Genomic DNA, 21343 nt, shown 5'->3' on the forward strand with positions numbered 1-21343 from the left:
CATAAAAGACATGGGGAAAAGCATTTAAATTAAAGAATCACTGTTTTGTATCCCTTCATTCACATACCCCCAGAGCTAACCCCAGTAAGGATTCTACCTTTTAATTCTAGAAAAAAAATACTCTTAGTGTTTTCCCACAAATCAAGTTTGGGAGGGCAGTCCTGTATATTTTTAAGCATTTTCCATCCAACTGTGCCTCTGGCAATAGCTTTCAACAAAGGTACCACGTTTCCTTGCTTTCTCTACCAACACCAGAAGTCCCATCTGGCCTCTGCAACCTCTGCTCACCCATGAGCAGCTGCCCAGCACACGATTTTGCATCCTGGCTTCCTGGCTGCTTTCACTAGTCTAGGAATACCATCATCTCCTCAGTACTTTGCACTTTCCAAATAGACTGCTGACTCTTTGCAGGGCTCTAATTCTGTAGGATCTCTTCTGCCCCAAACACACATGAGCAGCAGAGAGGGAGTCACTGCAGGATCAGATCAACATTGGCAGCTGGTGATATAAAACTAATTTTTTTAGATTAGATTTTTTTTTGTTTGGTCATATTATCATTAAAAATAAATGAAAACATATTGCAGTCATTCAGTAAAAAATAATTTCCCGGCTGGAGAGATCTGTGTGGGTCTGACAGGCTGGTCAGACAGCGTGCATCACCACTGGGTGCCACCTTTGCCAAATCTACAGGCAGACTGGCCATTCCCTGTGCCAATGCCAGGTCCAGGGGATGGTGCAGACCCTCAGCTCAGCAGCCCCATCCTCCCTGCCCATCGTGGTGCATGTGGGGTGCTGAGCCTCGTGGGCACTTTGCACACACACAGGTACATACACACACAGAGCCAGGGGGTGAAAAGCCCAGGCTGGTGCCATGTCCCAGGTCCTGCTCTTTTCTGAGCGCCCTGGCTCGTGTAGGCTGTGCCTGCAGCTGCCCCAGCCCATGTCCAGCAAACAGCCCTGCCCTCCCCCACGCACTGACCTTGACCTGAATACCATAATCCACTCCAGCCAAAGCAATTGCAGAGAGTGGCAGGTCACCCAAGGATACTTTTTGCAGCTCTGCTGCACTATGGTGCAGCTGCTTGTGAAGGAAAACTACCTGCTATCCCCTTTCCCAACCCTTGGGTTCTTCTGGACGTGCCCAGTGATGGCATCCAGTGTTTGATGCACATCCCACCAGTACCAAAATACGGAAGGGTGTATGGGATGTGGGGCTGCCTCTTTAATGACATCAAAATAACTCTCCTCAGCCTGTAGGAGTGCTGGGTGAGCGAATGATCCCCACGCTGAGTTGCAGAGAACAGACATTGAACTGTGTGGCAGTTGCAATCAGAAGCCTTTTCTTTTTCCTTTTTCTTCCCCCCTAACGCTGGTCAGCAGCTGTGTTGTTTATAAAATGAATGGAGCCCTTAATGAAGCAACAGATAGAAACAGTGAGAGGCTGTGTCTGTCTGTTACAAAAGGCTGAGGGGGAAGGGTTGAGCTCTTAAAATACCCTGACATCCTTTCTGTCAGTTATTTAAACATTAGGCATGGCAGTGATCAGCTACCAACATAAAGTCTGTATTTGGCTAAATCCACACACATCAAAACAGCTGTTCATGTAGACAGACAGGGGGAGGATTTCTGTGCCCATGAATGTGAAATAGTGCAAAATAGTGCAAAGAAAAGAACCAAGCAGACAGCATGTGGGAAGGGGGAGGGCCAAGCTGCAAGCAGCACTGCTCACTGTGCTGTATTGGTGGATGCAACACACCCCATTACAGGCACATTGAGGATTGCAGCAGATACTCTGCCCAAGATGCAAAAGCAGGAGAGAATTCCAGCGCTGGAGAGAAAAAAATAAGCAGCTTTACTATAAACAGTTTTCACTCCAGCTCAGTCCATCTCTCACAGCACATGACATTAATCATAAACCTCGAAAACACATCTAGGTTAAAGTTTCCAGCTGTTCAGTCAATAGAGATTTTTAAAGAGGAAAGCAGCAGCATCCTTCAGCACAAAAGCCCTGCTGCCATGACATGGGATTGGCACACCCTCTCCCACTTCCCTTCTGTAAGGACAGGGAGAGATAACATGAAATTCTGCCACATTTTAATACAGTAGATGTTGAGGCCCAGGCAGATATGGAAATAACTTGGATTTCAGCAATGATATCCTTTCTATTAGCAGTTTTGAAGAGTACCACTGCAGTAAGATTTGGCATTGAGATACACTAATGCAATCAGGAAACCTCATGGTCCCTGGGAGCCCATCCTGTTTCCTTTTTTTATAGCCCCAAAAGCACTGTGAGGGGCAAATTAGTTATTTTCTGGAAATCTCCCATTACCCAATCAGAATTTCCTCTATGCCACAGCAGCTCTTTGCTCCCTAGTGGCCATTCACACTTGTAAAAAAGTGAAACCCCAGCTCCTGTTTTCCAGGTTAATGACTCTACACTATTCAGGCTAACCTGGTCTCCAACAATAATGCAGAAGTCAGTTTTTGCAGGTCTGGGAAAGGTTTTTATAAAATTTCTAATAAATCTGCAAGCCACTTGCATTTCTTCAGTTACAACACAAGCTAAAGATGCCAGCATACCAGTACTGCAGGGAAAGTGGAGTCATAACTCCTTGTAAAAGGTAAGACACCACTCCTCTGTGCTGCCCTCCAGCTTTTATGCACAAGAACACAACGTTCTTTGCCAAATGAACACTTTTGATTGCAAAGCTGACATTTACAGTGATCCTAGCAACTCCTTGCAGCTCAGAAGTGCTCACAGATCCCTTTTGTGCTGCAGTAAGGCTTGGATGCATTCCTCCCCATTAAACCAAAATAAACTGCCTAGGCTTGACAGGCACACCATGGTGTCCTTGTGGAGGGAATGATTAGCCATTCCCAGAAAAGCTCAGCAAAGAAAGTAACTTTGCCCTTCTTTTGTAAGATGAGCTGGCACAGGTTGCTCCTGGTTTCACTGGCACTGGCTGTCAAACTCTGTGCTGGTATCAGTCCAGTCCTGACTGCTGAATCATCACATCTAGTAGAGCCTTGGCTCAGACATGACAAATATTTGCTTTTACATCTTCCTGTCACAGGAGTTTTTGAGATACAGGAGGAATGAGCAGCCCAAAATAGTCCCAGCAAAGTCATCAAAGTACCTGTCCCTGAAAAGTCCAGTGCTTTAAGTCACTAGGTTAATCTTTACTTTTCTGAAGTTATATTCTTGTAAGTTTCAAAAAGAGCACAATCAGAAAAATCAAGTGGGATCTGCAGTTTTAGTCAGGAGGCCTGAATAACTCCAGATATCCATGGGAAACTCATCACATTAGTGGATTGAAAGATCAGAAAGGCTGCAATGAGTGTGGCACCAACTCCAGTGAGGAAGTCAGAGCCCAGATCTGTGCACTACACACTATTTTATCCAGGGAGACAAAAAAGTTCAAACAGCAAATAGTACTCTGTATCATGGCTCAATATTTTTCTACATTTCTATATCCTTTAGCATAAAATAGTCAGCAACGATGCTGAAGTGTGTGTGGTGTTTGCTTAGAATAGTAGGCTGGAGGAGGGAAAGCTCTGAGCACAAAAGCAGGGGATGATAGACCTGAGCAAAATCAAGAAGACTTCATTGATACAAAGGGATGACAAGAATATGTTTTGACTGAAAAAGAGTATTGTACTCCTGGTAAAACATGAAGACACCAGACATTGCAAAGTTACAAATTTATTTGTTTTGAAATAAATACAAATACTTCATTAAGAAACTTTTCTTGATAGACTTTACACAATAGCTTTATTCTTTCTGGAAATTGTCTGTTCTTCCCACAAAATGTTATGGATATTCTACACAAGAGCTGAAGTTAGTCAATATAAAGTAACCTAGATGGTGTTCTTCGGAACAAGCAATCCCAAAGTATTAACATTTGCTATTTAACCACTCAGCATTTGAGCTTTTTGTCTGTGTGAGGACTGTAATTCAGCAGGTATGCACTGGAGCTCTGGAAATCCTCTCCCACTAGCTATGGAAGGACAAACTTAAGAACACCCAACTGTGACATTCTGAGTGGCAGAAAGGTATCAAGCCACTAGGTTCAAAGAAAGCAACCCAAGGCTATGTAAATGATGCAGAACCAGCAGATCATTACATTTACAAAGTCATTAGACACTGTATTCCAGAGATACAGTGTTGCTGCTCCACCACTTCGTGGAATACACTTTTCAGCACCAGTGAGATCTCATCAAATCTAGTAATTAGTGGCAGTTGAATGTACAGTATCTAATTACATGCCCATCCCACAGTTATTCATCTCTCCTGACAAACAGCAGCTGGATCTGTCTTTGCTTACAGAATTCCAAATTTATCACAATTGTGCTGGACACAAAACTTGAGCTGCAAAGATAAGAAGCTTTCTGAAGGAAATAATCAAGCTGTTTCTGCTTAGCTGGCATGTACAGCTATACCCTATTTGTTACAACTACACCAACTTCTGCAGTTTGGTAAACCCTTTGGCCCAAGTTCCCAAACAGGAAATTCTACCTTGCTTACCAAATTTAAATCCCATCCTCATTTGGCTAAGCAGGTTTTAGGGTCTAGGAGGGGGGGAAGGAAAGGAAGACTGGAACTAAATCTCAAAAAAGTGAAATGAAAAACCTTAAAGATTTAGTTCATCTCAAAGTCACATTAAAATTGCCTATTTTAGTAGTATATTATTGTACATAGGAAAACAGGCTTGCATACTAATGAATTAGAAGGCCTATAAATGCACGATACGTTAACTTTTCTATCATTTGAAGTCAAGCTATATACAATGAATTCAACTCCAGCTTCAACATGAGGCCATAGCACATTTGTTTCATTTCCTTTTCCTAAAGTCATCCTTAAAAGTTCTTTTTTCTCTCCCCCACTTTGAAACTCGTCTCAAATTGTGCCAGTTTACTTACAAGAGAATAAGAGATAAAGGGGCCTGTAACAGCTTTGATTTTAAAGGAGGGTATTCAGCAATTCTGGTTTGACTCTGAAGTGTTTACAACCACATCAGCTTTTGGCAAGTATCCTTTAGAATTTGGCATCCACTGAAGGAGGGCACAATAGCAGCAGCTGTCTGAGATACAAGAATAATGATAGAGCAAATGAGATGCTTCTTTTCTTTGGTCCCTCTCAGACCCTGGTGAACAGAGTTCATCCTACAGAATAGCTAGAGATTAATACCAGTTATGGTTTTGTCATACACAGGGGGCATCCGTTACTTTTTCGCACTGTGACCAGCTGAAAACCTCCCACAGCCATCTAACAGGACACTTCCATGGACTTGGGGCTTGATTGTTCAGCGTTGCTCGCCGAGTTGGGCGTCAGCTCGATCCGCGTGTCGGTGTGGGAGCGGCTCCTCGTGCCCTCCCCGGTGTGGGAGCGGCTCCTGGTGCCCTCCCCGGTGTGGGAGCGGCTCCTGGTGCCCTCCCCGGTGTGGGAGCGGCTCCTCTGTCCTTCCAAGGAGGTGACACTGGAGCCAGAAGCCGTGCGGGACCTCATCAGCCTGGTCATGCTGGCAGAGGGCACTGCAAGAAGAGTTTTCATTAACATTAACACCTCGCTAGGGAAGGAAGCCTTCGCCTTCCTCTTGGCTCAACCACGCTTGGAGGAGCCTTCATGGTTGAACAGATTCTTTTCACATGTACAAGGACCTCCCCTGCTCCAGGCATGTAATTAAGAACAAATTACTACAGTGGAATTAGAGGCCAGGGTTGAGGGATTCAAGAAACTTTAGGTCACACTGCTCTGGCTGCAGGAATCCAGAGGGAAACTGAAAAGACCCATCAGCCTTCCCATTACTTTCCAATATTCAACCTTTGCTGGCAGCCCTGGCTCATAGTGCAGCCTCACAGCAGCTGTCAGAAGCAAATATGTGAAAAACAAACAGCTACAACTCAAAGAAGTCTCTGAGCCAGTGGGGTTTTAAATGTTGTGTGCAGTAGATGAACCATTTCCTTTGATGCCACGAGGGGACACTATTACAAATGGCCCCCTTAAAAACATTGAGATCAAGTAAAAGAAGTATATTGTGGGTATAAGCTGTTCACAAAGCTCTCCACTATTTAATAACATCACTTGGTCTGAAAATCCTTTGCCCAGATGTTTTTTCCCCCCTTGCAAATGCATACCCAAAAGGGAAAAGCTGACACATCCGGGATCAGAGTCTCCCTGGGTGCTTAGATGCCCAATTAACTTCCATAGCAAGATCAGCCATTCAATAAAACAAATACTTACTGTATCCCATTCCCTGAACAAAGTATTTGAAAGCTTCAGCAAGTTTGGCAGGCTGCAAAAGAGAGACAGTTATTGTAGGAAGTGCTCAGTAGGTTATATTATAATGTTACAAATTCCATAGATGCCCTGTCTTAACAGGGACGTATTAAATCTTCTCTGAGTTCTACTGACTCTATGAAAACTTCATTTATAAGAAAATGTCCCCATTCTTCTTCCTAGTCACCTCCCCATTATTTTACAAAATGGATACATGCGTTTGAGATCCATGGAACACAAGTGGCTGAAAACCTGACGTGTGCAGTTACTGAGGCAGGTGAACCAAAGTAAAACAACTGGCCTCACAAAATGTACAAGGCAGTTCATACAAGACTGGTAATTGAATAATTCCTAATCAGCAGAGAACAAGTTCAGCTATTCAGAGCTGACACTTATGTTTATAGGGCAGGAAAGCTCACCAGGAATACACAAGCACAACTGCCTACAACCAACATTCCTGCAATGAGGCACCCCCTGTTTTTCTCCTCTGCTAACAGTGGCCACATAAGCTTCACAGTCTCAATGATTTCACATGAAAATATTTTTTGTGTAATTCTCTGAACCACTGCAAAGAACAGACTCTATAACAGAAGCAATGCCCATACTACTGAGGGGCTTTAAAAAAGCCTTTTCCCAATTCCCACTGTTGGAGCATACACTGCCTGTACAGGGACTTCAGCTGCAGGCAATTCCAAATTTAGCTTTCCCTGAAGTTCACAAAGACCAGTTTATACTGCATTAGAAATCTGTTTAAATGTTAGATCACAAAGTATTTCAAAGCTGATTTACAAATCAGCTCTTTTAATGAGGCAACACAAGGGCATAGGTACATTTTAACTTTGCCAACCTGGCTTTATTAGCAGTTATTTATTGGAAGTTATGCCTAAATGTGTTTTAAAGTCCAGTTCATCCACAGTCAAGCTGAGCCAGTGTATGCAATAACCTAGCATTGTTATTTCCTGTCTCCCACTTTCCTGATGTATACTATAAATAGTCCAAGTAGGAATGCTGTTAAAATGTCAGTGGCTCAAGCCTTAATCCACATTATCTTAGTAAATGGGCATAAAATAATACCTCAGTTAATACCTCTGCATTCCCACCTCAGTTCTTCACTTGGTTAGGACTTTACTAGTAAAAATAATATTCCCCTCTCAAACTTAATTTTGCATTTCATTGCTCTTTAAAGTAAAAAAGAAAGCTCAGATGACCAACTGAATCATTGTAAATGAAATCATAACCATCCTTTTGGCTGACATTTGGGAACAGCCAGTACCCTACAGGAAAACACCCATTTGTTGCAGTCTGACACGCTGCAGAACATGATTAGTAGGATTTCCGCCAGCCAAATCCTACCTGGGAGACTTGGGGGAGCCCACCACAGTCAGCCATCTGAAATGGGATGAGAACAGCCAGTTAGCATAATGCCAGAGGAACCCACTTATGCTCAGGATATATTGCAATGACCTTTTGAGCTATCTGGCAGAAAAACCACTTCCTTTTGTTGTGTGAGTAATACGCACGTGGATGAATGTATCAAAGCAAGCTGTTAAATGTTTATAAAAGCTATGACTGCACCCCAGAAAACCACAAAGTGTCCTGGTGCTCAGGGAAAGCATCACCTGGAGCTACAAATGCTTTTTGCTGGGCAGTGATTGCCAGTTTCTTAGAAACCAGCCTATAGTCCTGGTTGCAAGTTCAGCTCTGAATTACAATAACATGACTCTGTATTGACATGGATGACAAACAGGGTAGAGAAGACAAACACCTAAAAGCTCAGAGGTGAGAGGGAAAAACGATTTGCTTAGATTGCTGATGGCAAGCATCAGCCTGACTTGCCAAGGGAAGCAGGGAAAGCCAAATGAGAAAAGCTATCTTGAGTGCATGAAATATTTTTGGAGCATTTCATTTTTCCTGCCACTCCACCCCTCAAAGTCAACCCAACAAAAACAGTCCTGTTCCAAAGAACACTACAAGCTGAAAACAGTAGAGTTGTAAATTACAGGAAACCCCAAATCCTATCTAGGATTAGTTAGCAGTAAAACAGACCTGCAGCAGGATCTGGCATCAGCCATATCCCTGGGCTGAGCAAAGGCTGGACACCGAAACAGGGTCTGAGACAGTGTCAGAAACTCCCTTAGTGTGTCTGCCACACCCACATTATAGGGCAGCAGTGTAACTCTTCAATGTTAGGAGGAAAAACATGAAATATCTTTACTTAAATTTTCACTGACTAACTCACTAAAGAGAGATGCAGTAGAAACTCTTGGCAAAGCATGACCAGACTTGTTTCACTGCCTGCATGCTATTACTTCATCAGTAAAAAGCTGAAGATTGCACTCTTACTCTGAACACCAAATATCAGCCAAAGCCTTTGCATGATGTTCTGCTGTTTGTAAGAGCATTCTGCAAAATTTTTTCTGGAAAATAGCAGTAAAATGTCCTGGACTGTACCCTCATAAAAGGCAGGTTGACCAAACTGTGGCTGATAGATTAGCTGTTGATTCACCTGACACTGTTGCTGAGAAGCAAGCACAGGAACAGAATGAACTGGTTTACACTCCTACTTTGCTCACAGCTTTTCAAACATTTCAAAATATCTCAAGATCATCTTTGCCAGCTCTAGTCAAATTCATTATGGGTATGTGAAATACTGAACATTTCAACTCTCATTCCTGCTATTCTGAAACGGAGGAGCTGAGAAATTCCCTGCTGTTAATTCTGACAAGAAGCCCCTAGTCTTGTTTATCCCATTAAAACATTCCCAACCCTGAAGGAACTGTCTTTTTAAATCAGAACTGGACTCTCACTGTATTGTCAGTATTGCATCACATCACTCTAGTTCTGCTTTTTTAGCTAATCCGGCTGGTTTTATGCGAGAGGAATGTTTATTTTAGAAAGCACAGTTTTTGTTATTACCTTCAGAAGGGTGGTCCGTGTTGGGTCCAGTTTTGAGTTGCATTCAACCTATAGAAAAGAATAGCAGCATAAGGCCTTGCACACAAGATTTTAAGTATGAACTCTTGTACAAGAACAGATCCAACACCTTGATTTGTGGCTTAATACTGACTAAACCAAGTGTTATGTGTGAAGACTATGTATACATATACACATCTTTAAACTCAGGTAAGTCAGTTCACATTTTTAACTGCATTTTTTCCATGTACATTGTGCATTTTTTTCCATAGTTGGGAACTGGAGATTTTCTTTTCATCTGTTTCTGGGACTTCAATGGCAACAAGTGTTGTTTATCTTGTGATTTGGGGTCATCTGGTAGCGTCCCAAGTGGTGAGCAGCCATGTGGCCATGGGCCAGCAGACTGGGCATGCCCATTAAGGCACAACATTTGAAGTCATCCAGTCATCTGGGGAGAGTTATAATGGTCAAAAAGAAGCTCTTCACTTCCAGAGTGACCCAGGGCACAGCTCCAGCACCACACAGCAAGTTAAAATACCAGCAGCAGATTCTTCTCTAAAGGAAAATATTTGCGGTTCACTGGAACTGCTGTGGTGATTGTTCCTAACGTGGTAGCTATTAAATAATAGTGCACAGGCAGAGGGGACAAACAGCATGGAATTTATGGCAGCTCTCCTGCAGTCTGGGAGAGCCACAGGGTTGGATTGAGAGCCAGCAGGGCTGCTGTGTGGCAGGGGCTCTGCTGGCCTCCTGCAGCCCCTTGGCTCGCCCACCCTTCCTCAGCAGGGTGGCAAAGATGGCTCGAGGTACCCACCACAGCATCCACTGCTGGGGAGCTGTCACCAACCACCAGGAGGACAGGACACCTGCAAAGAAACACACACGAGTGGTGTTACCTCTGCCACTCAGCCCAGACTTGCCCTGAGCTGCGTTTTGTACCTCTGGAAGGGTGAGAAATTTAAGTGTGTGGAAATTATTTAGTTTGTATTCCAGACACATTAAAGACACATCAAATCCTCTACTAGCTGCAGATCTACTGGCATGCCCTGATTCCTTCCCTGTTCTTTTCCCCAGCTGGCAGGAAATCAGCCCTTGCCAGCACTCTTATTCCTTCCTTGCTTTATAAGAAATTGAATGTGGGCATCAGCATCAAAGTCTCACACCTACCACTCCCCAGACCCCTGAGTTCCAACTTTTGGGTCTGTCCACCCAATTCCAAACAGATTGTCAGAGGAACAGTCTCCTGTGTACAACCACAGGACTTAACAACTTATGTAACACAAGTTGCAGCATAAACAAAAGGCAGATGATCTGACAGTCATTCTCATATCTGCTCTATCTTCCTGAAAGTTTTTGTTGTTTGGTTGGTTTTCTAAACAGTTTTAGGTTGGGGTTTTTTGGTTGTATAAGCACAGCTCAAGTGCCTTCCAAGCTATAGTTTCCATTAACATATTTCACATTTCATATATAGCATGCATACACTAACTTTTCAAGCACTTTGTAAACCCAAATTTTCAGATACACAGTGACAGGAACTACTTCACTTTAAATTTCAGTATGTTTGCCAGGTTTGAAGAGAGGAGTTCTTCCTAATGGCAGTCTCTGACTTGCAGTAAGCTCTCCAGTAAAATACTTACTGAAGGGTGACAACATTCACTCCAGGAACAGGGCGCTCAATTTCTAGATCTCGCCGACTAAAAAAAATAGAGAGGACAAAGGTTTTTGATACACTGGAATTTTATAGATACTTCTGTATTCTTCTAGTTTAGAGAAAGCACAGGCACTCACATGCTAATTTAATCTATGTTGTGGCCTCCATAACTGATGCAGAACCACACTTGGACTGAAGGATCCATGTTCAGTCCCAGTGTACAACCTTTCACCCCACAAATGCACAAGGTCCTTCTCCAGTAAGCAAACCACCTGAGATCCCTAAAGACACTTTTAAGCAGAACTTCATACTGGGGGAGCACATGTTATCCCACCACACAAGAAATACTGTCTCTAAAGAGCTGGACAGCCTCTTAAAAGTTTCCAGTTATAAATCAGGTAAATGTATTTACCTGTTGTAAGAGTTGACAAAGAGATGAAGGTTGGTTTGATTCATATCATTAATGATATGCTGACGGTAAGTATGGATCAGGTCATGGTTGCTGTGAATCTCTTCCTAAAGTGGAGACAGAATTGTTCAGAGCAGGGGCTATTTTCTGAAAGGATCTGAAGACATGGCATAGTAGTTGTGTATCAGACTCATATCTGCACAACAGGAGTGCACCTTGGGGAAGGGACAGCTTTCAGCACCCAGTGAAGTCACCCAGAATTAATATTAGCTTCTGATTGCAGTACCACAATTTTCACTTTAAAATTGAAGTATGTTGTAATGTTGAAATCTCACAATTGCAAAACATGTTGTAGTGCAGATGGTTGCAGTCAGACAAGTGTGAGGTTTTAAAACAAAAAAAAAAAAAAGGAAGATCCAGGGTAAGAAGCCTAATAAATGTTTCCAGGGTAAAGCAGATGTTGAAAGCTTACAAACATGTAATGTGGAACTCAATTTCACAATAGTAAATAACTAAGCATCGAGGACTTCAATCAGTAACATTTTCAAACAGTTGGGTTCTAAAGTCTTATTATCTAAATAATCTAATATAGATTACTTCCTTGTTCTGCTGGAATAGAGTTTTCCATTGCATTTGCTAACAATTTCAAACACAGCAAAGTAGCCTCAGAAAACAGACCAGCACTTTGCATTAGGCTTGCACTGAAGAGCACCACTAATACTAATGGCCAGCTGTCACAGAGTTACAAGTATATTATATAAATAAAAAAAATCTGTGGGGTTTTTCAGCTCAGAACATGAGCATATACAACTCTTATACTCATGTTTAAGTGCTGGCTGCCTAGACAGGGAGCTGCCCCTATTAGAGCTGTCACAACTGAGATGCACTTGAGTACTGAAGACACAGAAAACCCCATGGCAGAATACTGCCCAAAATGCTGGGGACACAAGTATGAATCCTATCTCACAGTTTCTCTTTTGTTGTTTAACTGAAAACTTCCACTCCCCTCCCAGCCCCAGGAGGGAAACACAGATGACTGAATACATCAGAGGAATCTTTTGAACATTACCTTTCCAAATAGATGTGAAATGACCATGTCTGGCAAAGCATTTGTCCAACCTGAAATCTGAACAGCAAGATTACCTAAGTACCTGCTATTAACACAGCCCCTGAACAAATGACACCTTTCAATTACCCATAAATGGACCACTGAGGGTTTCTCTGCTCTCTACATGTACAATATCCTAAACTGATATTTGCCCCTCCTCAATCCAAATAGAACACCATTAGGGGTTTAAATAACTCTGTCTATTTCGATAAATTTGATATAGGAATATATTTAGTAACTAAGCCTTGAAAGAATGTTACATCCTGGCTCTGCAAGTTTCTCCTAGGAGTTTCTTTTATATCAACATTTTCTGGTTGCATGAACAATCTGTAACCAATGCTCTGAGTCCTTTTGGCAACTAAGACTCAGATAATTGAAACATGGAAGATGCTGTTCTGGACATTTTTCTGTGCTCTGCTTCATATGTTGGTAAACAAAGCCATGGAAAAGAAAGTACTGAATATTAAATTTGAAGTTTTCTTGAAAGTTTTCCAAAATTACCACGTCGAGGTAAACTCTCAGCAGTTAGGAGCTCTTAAGAATTGTCCCAGTAGCTCCACTGTGCCACATGTATCTGTTTTCTCCAAGTACTTATTTTTATCACTAGCCTTGGATGAAGTTTTTTTTGCAAATGGAAGAATAAGCCCCAAACAAATTAACCCAGGATGTTTAGTATCAACAGCCATGCCTTGACATACAAGGCTGCCAAGCTCCTTGTGTCCCACAATGAAGTAAGATTTATTTTTCTAGCTTAAAGATGCTTACCTTAGTTGCTGCCCAGTCCATCCAACCTTCAGCACAAGGGTTTACATTAATGAGAACTAATCCCTCCACCATCTCTGCATGATTTAACTGCAAAAGAGAAGGTCTAAGATTGATCACACATCCTTAACAGCTCAGACAGCAAAAAAATTTAAATTAACAGATTATTTCATGGGGAAGAAAGTGGTAGGTCTAGGTTTATCTTGCAGAAAAGCATATGTATGGAAAAAAAATTCATTAGAGTAATTTAACTGAGCAGCTGGAGAACATTAGGATTTAACTTTTTCTCCACCCTCAGTTTAAATAGAGAACTCCCATTATAAAAACCTTCTGCAAATTAAGTGGGTAGAGCCCAGGCCTTAAAGTGGAAAATTTAGGTCTTCTGGATTAGCTATCCTGCAGATTGTGGTATTTCACTTAAAAGCCTGGCTTGCATACTTAACTGGGCACAGCAACACAGGAATTCTCCATGCACAGGATGGGGACAAAAACGTGTAAGGGAAATCAGGCTTGAGGCTTTAGGGAAGCTGCACAAAACTTACAGCAAATCTGGTTAAAATGTAAGCACCAGCTCCAGTTCCCATTCCTATGATGGTCTTCAGCCTGCACAGCAATAAAACAGAAGAGACAAATGAGGAAGGGTGCTGAAAATAAATTACACCAGTAGCCTTCCTCTTTCACATGCCAGGGTGTATCTACAGAAGGGTGGGCTCAGCTTGGGCAAGATGTGGACCCTCAGCAGTGGCCACAGAAATATCTGCAGGACCCTGGTCCTTGTGCACTGCAGGGCAGCAGCTATCCCTCACTTATCTTTGAGTAAATATACTGAGTAACCACAGCATTGTTCTGATCCTGGGAGGAAACGATTAGCCTCTGCCAGAAAAACTTGCAAGATACAGACCTGAAATCTGCAGCCTAAATACAAAGCTCCCCCTGCCCTCCCCATCACAGCTGGGGCACTGGTTCCTCTCTGACAGGAGGCTGGCAGGGAAACACCTCCTGCTATCCAGTCACTGGGGTGATGAGGTTTAAACTTCATAACCAAACAGGGCAGAGACAAACCAAATATTTGCATTAACTGAAATCAAGTTTAAAGCATCACCTTCAAGGTTGTAGAAAATACATGGAAGGGAAGGCTAGACAAAACCACTGAGAAAAACAGAATATTCAATGCTTTTAGGATAATACTTGAGTTTTTATTCTCATTAGCAACATTAAATCAAGACTTTTTAAATACACTCCAGTTGAATTGATTTTCAAGGTACTGATGTTATTGGTCACATTTTCTTTGCACAGTGCAACAGAACAGATGACCCTGCACCTGACATGAGGCAGTTAAGAAAACACACATCCCCTAAGGAGGTAGTGAGGTAAAGTACTTCACAGTACTGTAAGAGCTGGTTATAACTGTGGGGAGATGATCCAGCCTGTACTTTCCAAAGCTGCCTAACCCTGAATGCCAAGTTTTCTCTGCTTGTCCTAAAAACCTCTTGGAGGTGTCTACCTGCCCTCTCCACTGTGTACCAGGAGCACAAGTTCCACAGGAAAGGAACCTTTTTCAGCTACAGCTCCTGCTAAAGCTGAGCTTTAAGGCAGGAAAAATCTCCAAATGTGGTGCAGGTAGACAGCCCAGGAGCACTGCCACTAGGTCTTTCAACATTGATAACCTGGCACCTGCACTTGGTAGTAGAAGAGGCTCAGGGAGGTCAGACTGACCCCCTAGAACACTCAAGCCACAGAAGCAAAACAGTAAACGTCTTCAGATAGGACTCTGCTTTTTTTTTTTTCCTGCTTAACCACACAGGAAAACGTGGGCTGCTACAGTGGGAAGAACAGATTGTCTGTGCCCTGCCCCTGCGAGGGCGATGCACAGAATACTGGAGGAAGCCCCTAAATTAGGCACATGGGATTTCTCCTAACTTGCTTCCTGTCTAAAAATAAACAGACACTTCAAAAAGGGCCAAAAAAATTAGCTCTTTGAGAAACCAAGGCAAAAGCAATCCATCTATAACAGAGGAATCCAAAACAACCACAAGTGTAGTTCTAGCAAACAAAATGCCAGACAGCCAAGTCAAAGCAAATGCCTTCTCTTTCAGTGGGCCACATAGAGAATGAGAAAAATAAGCAAACAATTCTGCACTCACCCAAACTGTTTCAGGATTCCAGGAATCATTTCAGCCAGCTGATCCATGGAGGGATACACATACCTAGAACAAGCATGTTTTTGAGGAGTAACTACATCATGTCCAGCAGTACACACTGTCTAGAGGCACAGAGATCACTCTACCAAATGTGGTCATCATGAGATCATTGAGTGCATGGGCTGAATTTAAATCAGGAGCAAGCACAAGTAATTTTGCAAAAATATGAGCATAATCTATATATATTCTATATATTACAGAACAATAGATGTCTAAGAATAAAACAGATGACAGTGAATCTTTCCCAAGGAAAGTTAACATTCAGAATTTATGAAAAAGTTTGAACAAGAAAATGAGTTTCCAGCCACATTCCCTATGTTTGCATTTCTACTCCACCACAAAAAATTTTCCTAGTATTGCATAATCAGAGACTACAGAAATGAGTTCTAGATATTTGCAAAAAGCTTAAATGTGTATTTTTAGGGACACAAACATTGCTGTAGGATAAATGAGAACTGCTTGCCATCAATATTGATGGAGAAAATGAAGGCATAAGAAAAGCTATGAAGTTGATGAAGGCTCAATAAAAACAGTTGTTTGTTAATGCTCCTGGCCTTCTTAAAAGCAGAAATAAAACTTTGAGGGAAGGAGATTCTGAGAAAAATCTCAACTGAGTAGCATGTGAAAAAAAAATCTGTCCAGAGTAGAACTGGAAAACATCTGCCTAGGATGTGTTTAAACCTCTGTTTCCCATCAGAATTACACCTAATTATTCTTTAGTTTAGCCTCCAAAATATAACCAAACAAAAAACCACCAAAGACTGCAAAACATTTAATTTCTTGGTTTTTCTTGGAAATTAAAACCTTAACGTGACAAAAGCTGGTATCACTGCAACAGCTTTGTTCTGGGAGACTTTATTGCAGCCTTTCAGTACTTAAAGGAAACTATAAGAAAGAGGAGGACAAACTTCAACAGGGTCAGTTGTGATAGGGAAGGGGGTAATGATTTTAAACTAGAAGAGGGTAGATTTAAACTAGATCTAAGGAAGGAGTTTTTTTACAATGGGGGTGGCAAACCCTGAAATGGGTTGCCCAGAGAAGTGGTGGACTCCCCATCGCTGCAAACATTCAAGATCAGGCTGGGCAGGGCTCTGAGCAATCTGATCAAGCTGTCCCTGCTCATTGCAGAGGGGTTGGACTAGGTAACCTGCAAATTTCGCTTCTAAACCAAACCATGATTCTATGACTTAATTTGGGCATGCTGGTCTCCCAGCTAAAGGGCAAGCAGAGATAACACAGCTGCTTACATGGCCATCACGATTTTATCAAGTCTGTGCTAGCCACAGATTGTGATGGTTGCCCTCTGCAGCTGGCAACTCAGAAGCATTAACACTTGTTCAGGACATGAGGGCTAAGGCACTTAAAAGCTCATGGTTTAAACAAATGCAAAGACAGGGGGACTGAAATAGCTTTGTAGGCTGCTCTGATAGACAACTGGGCCATTGCAGCTAACAACAGCATCAGACCAGCTTAAAAATTAAGCAGGGAAATAGACTGGCTCATGCAGCAAGGGGACTTGTAAGCTCCTTAATAGGCAGCTCTTACAGAACAACTGGTCCTTGCCTTGTATCCTCCCCTTGGCATGTTGGCTGCTCCCTTCCTCAGCCAAGCTGATTCTTGTCCAAGGGGCATCTCAAGGTAAACCTGTCTCACTTGACCTAAACAGGCAAAGCATTTTGGCAATGACAGTGCTCATGGCACACAAGGTTTCCCAGAGTTACAGCATGGTACACAGCACAGTCAGGAGCACACAGCTACCTACAACCTTCTGTGAGGTGTTTCACCACCTTGTTACTGCCCAAAAACCTGGTTTTTCCAGGTAGGTTATCAACTTTACCATGCTGTGTCATTTCATAAAGACCACAGATTTATGAGGGATGTTATATACAGGTCAATGCCTGTCTTGTTTATAATAATCATCTAGTTTTCATTTAGTATTTATATCCAGAATGTCATTACAAAACAAGCTGACTCAATACTTAAATTTAAAAGATGTAGATCTCTGTCAAGGAGCTAAAACACAAAATTGCAGTCCCAAAGTCTACTGTGAGCTGGCACAACAAAACAGAGCTCCCAAAACTCCTGTACTTTAGAAACAGTGTCAGGATCTAAGTTCAAAAACCAACTACTGTGCTTGGTGCAAGTACTTTTTAATGAAATTGCAGATCAAGACTTTTTTTCCAAAGAGAGGTAACTATGAAAGCATGGGCTGTTTCCCTGGCAACTCACCCAGCCTGGAAAGATGGTGCTCCATCCTGCTGCCCAGGGGCATCCACATGGCAGACTGCAAAGTGCTGGGTGATTTCCTGCATGTCCTCAAAGTTGAAGAGAGGATTGAAGCAAGTTTTATCTTGGGAAGGAAGAAAATGGTAAATAATTATGCTGGAGGAAATACTAAGTTTGCAGCTACAAAAATAATTTATTAATCTATCCTACAGGTTAATGAAAAGTTGAATAAATCAGGTCAAATAAGGTTTTCCATCTTATTTTTGTATCTACTAGAAGTATTTCCTTGCTATACCTCATGCCTCAAAAATTATTCTTTATGCAAAGTTTAGATACTAACAAAATTTAGCCAAGGGTATTTATCCCAGATTTTGTCTTAAGTTATTTCCTTGTCTATTTTCTTTTTTTCTTTAATTGTGTCAAGAGAGATGAAGGAAAAAAATATTCAAGGTTAAGATTGTGACTTGTGCTTTTGCCCAAATATTACAAGTTAAACATTGTGATCCACTGCTGCAGACAGCTCAAGACAGAAGCATTTTTACGGGATACTCAGTGCTGCAGGCTCCAAGGCTTGAGGTGATCTGATTTCTGATTTTTAAGCAAGATTAATACAGGGAGAGGATTAGCATATTTTCCTTCTGGTGTGGAAAGCACCATCTTTGAGATGCCTAGAAAATGGTCCAATACCCTATGTCCTCACACAATACACATGCAAGATCTTGACAGAATATAAAATACTTTTAGCTCAAATCAGCTTTAGAAGATGCAAGTCCAGAACAACTTTGTCACTCTGGAAAGAAAAAGGTTTAATTTAAAGTTAAGTTCCAGATTTTTCTCTGTCCCAATTCACTGAAAATCAAAATGAAAGACACTTCTATGAAGCACAGGCAAGAAAGTTTGTTTGTTTTTTTTTTTTTGGTCTTAATAGTAATATTCACCCCTTTGCAATAGCCAGCCTGTAAAGATCAGCAGATGTTTTTAAATATTGATAACTGATTAAGAAACCATGAACTGTGTGCAACAAATATGACAAAAGAACAAACTAGAGCAGGCCTGGATATTAACTCATTATATGACAGATAACAGGCACTTAAAGTCTTTTTTCCTAATGCTGGCTAAGGACACAAAGCCAGTACTCATTTCATACTGACTCATATGAACCCCAGCAGCACAGGACCCAAAGCCCCAGCCGAGTTCTTTTTTCAGTCCTGCTGGCAATATACCACCAGTCTCCCCCTGAGATCTTTTAGTATTTATACACAGTCACTAAACTAACAGAACTTCTGCCTCTTTAATTGAAGTATTCTAATTATTTACTGAACAAAGACAAAAAAAAAAATCCGAGAATTACAGTAATTTCACAATTATAAGCCGCACCTGATTATAAGCTGCACGTCCAGGTGTCGGCAACGGTCTTGGGTTACAGTACAGGATGTGATAAAAGGTATCTGTTCTATCACCATCTGTTGAGGGTGGGGGCAGTGATCCTTATCTCAATGGCAGATATTCTGCTAATGGGCCATCCATTGAAACCAGGCAGGGCATTGTTCTTTATCTTTTCACAACCCATCATTCCTCCAGCCAGTCATTTTCTGCTAATGGCCATTGAGTCCCACTGTGGGACTGATAAAATTACTGCATCCCATTGGAAGTTGCTCCAGCCAGGGGGAAAGAGCCCAACATTTCTTACCAAGATAAAAACAGAGGTTTTGGGACACTAAGGGAGCCCCTTTCTCCACTGGACTCCAGAGGAAAACCGGATTTCTCCACATCACCACTGGACCTCCGGAGGGAAACTGCACCTTGTACAGGAGCACTGCTCCAACTGAATCACATCTGTCACTGCAGGAGGATGCAGCCACCATTTAATGGGACTGCTACCAACACCCTGCCTGACAGGGTGTCAGGTTGTACTCTGACTTTGTCAGGGTTTGGAGTTTGTTTCTTTGTAGTACTGTATTTCTCTTTTAATTTCCCTAGAAAAGAACTGTTATTCCTAATTCCCACATTTTTGCCTGAAAGCCCCTTGATTTCAAAATTCTAATAATTTGGAGAGAGGGGGTTTACATTCTCCATTTCAAAGAGAAGCTCCTGCCTTTCTCAGCAGACACCTGTCCTCCAAACTAAAACAGCAACTTTTCATTCTTTGTCCATATATAAGCCACACCTGATTATAAGTTGCAGTTTGGGTTCAGACAAAAATTTTAGTCAAAATGGTGCGGCTTATAATTATGAAATTACTGTACACTTGCTGTAAGAGAAGAGTTAGGTGCCACCTAACAGCTTCCAATGCACACAGCCAAGCAAAGAGCTGGGCAGAGTTTCCTGGCCCTGCTGTTGGTTTTGTGGTGCCCCAGAGCCGAGCTGCCAGCAGGTACTCACGGTTCAGGCCGATGTCGTGGTAGGTGAGGATGGCCGGCCGGTTCCCCCTGGGGGTGCCACACATGGTGACACGCACGGAGCCATGCACAGTCTCCACATCCTGCTCCTGGGAGAGAGCAGAAGAATCTGTCAGGGCTGGCCAAGTGTTCCACAGCTGCTGCAGCAGACCCTGAGAGACCACGGGCACAGGTCCTGCCCATCCCAGGTCTGCTCTGCGATCCCATCCTGACACCCCCTGCTCTCCCCCAAGGTGGGGGCTCTGTGCTGATATTTCACATTTCACTGTCACCTCCTCCAGTCCACAGACAATTACAGAGGCACTCAAGCTGCTAGCTCTAACCAGATACTGAGGGAATAGTTAAACAGTTTTTAACCACATTAAAAGGCAGGATAAGAAAACAAAACAGTTTTGTTGTAATAACACCTAGAAAAACAGGAGCTTACAACTATGACTCAGTATTTTCAAAAGTACAAGTCACCATGATAAAATATTTCTGATTTCTATGAAAAGAACTGAGAAAATAGCCACTACTCCCCAAAGAAAGCAGCATTAAGTAGGTTGCATATGCTTATTTGCCATAAGAATTTATTACACTGTAAAGCCTTGTGATTGCAGTCGTCTTCTCCAATAAAATCAGCAGCCACATGTGTTTGTTTTATAGCTTATGATGTACAGACCTGAATAGAAACCCAACTGTCTCAAGTCTGCTAATAGAACAAAATAACCACACCATTATTCTGGTGGTTATCAAACACAGCATTAAGAAGTAATCTGCTATAATTTGGCATAACAGGAGTTTATGCTGCTTACTGATCTTAAAGCCAAGGACACCTTCAGTAACAAACCAAAGTCCCCCTCAGCACCATCTTTTGGATCTGTAAGTTAGATGTGACTTGCACAAAAGATGGAACAGTGTTTTGTTTTCCCCTTGAACTTCAGATGGATATAAACAATTTGGTATTTTGCCAACGTGTATAAAGGAAATCACAAACCAACAGTTATTTCTGACACTTATTTACAGTACAATTACATTCATGCAATAATCAAAGAATTACATGGCCAGTAGCCAGTCTTTACATCTCACCAGAATTCTTTATTTACTGCTCAGGACACAGATATGATCTATGCAGCAACACTCAGAGGCGAAGTCCAAGTTAAATTCAAATTTATCAAAAATTTGTAGAACTCAGATGTGTACAGCCTCTGCAAAAACCTTTTAAGCAGGTTTGATTACCTTCTGATATCTGAGGTAATAATTCAGTCTAAATCTCAGCTCCTTAATTCTGTACAAGGAATGCGCTGCACATTTTGTACACACTGCACAAATACGGATTCTAGGCAACACCATTCTACATTTCATCTATTTTCCTTTTAGTTACACAATTACATCAGTTTTAAGTTACAATTGAGGCA

At 42.0% G+C, this 21343-nt stretch overlaps 1 protein-coding gene across 2 annotated transcripts in view; it reads right to left on the reverse strand.

Annotated features, from left to right (window-relative positions):
- Positions 1–3687: 3687 nt before the first annotated feature.
- The window catches only part of NDRG1 (N-myc downstream regulated 1), a 39310-nt gene continuing 21654 nt past the window's right edge, over positions 3688–21343 (reverse strand). The window contains exons 4-17 of one of the 2 annotated variants that reach the window (XM_033063402.1): positions 19930–20035; positions 17551–17671; positions 15265–15327; positions 13663–13723; positions 13124–13210; positions 12320–12376; positions 11254–11357; positions 10828–10884; positions 10005–10056; positions 9194–9241; positions 7631–7666; positions 6242–6293; positions 5454–5532; positions 3688–5423 (exon numbers count right to left, since the gene is read on the reverse strand). In XM_033063402.1, the coding sequence (XP_032919293.1) occupies positions 5267–5423; positions 5454–5532; positions 6242–6293; positions 7631–7666; positions 9194–9241; positions 10005–10056; positions 10828–10884; positions 11254–11357; positions 12320–12376; positions 13124–13210; positions 13663–13723; positions 15265–15327; positions 17551–17671; positions 19930–20035 (1080 nt within the window). In that variant the 3' untranslated portion in view covers positions 3688–5266. Of the gene's footprint in view, positions 5533–6241; positions 6294–7630; positions 7667–9193; positions 9242–10004; positions 10057–10827; positions 10885–11253; positions 11358–12319; positions 12377–13123; positions 13211–13662; positions 13724–15264; positions 15328–17550; positions 17672–19929; positions 20036–21343 lie in introns of both variants that reach the window. The other variant, XM_033063394.1, reaches the window with a different exon arrangement.

Source organism: Catharus ustulatus, chromosome 1 (genome assembly GCF_009819885.2).
Source record: "Catharus ustulatus isolate bCatUst1 chromosome 1, bCatUst1.pri.v2, whole genome shotgun sequence".
Classification (NCBI taxonomy): Eukaryota; Metazoa; Chordata; class Aves; order Passeriformes; family Turdidae; genus Catharus; species Catharus ustulatus.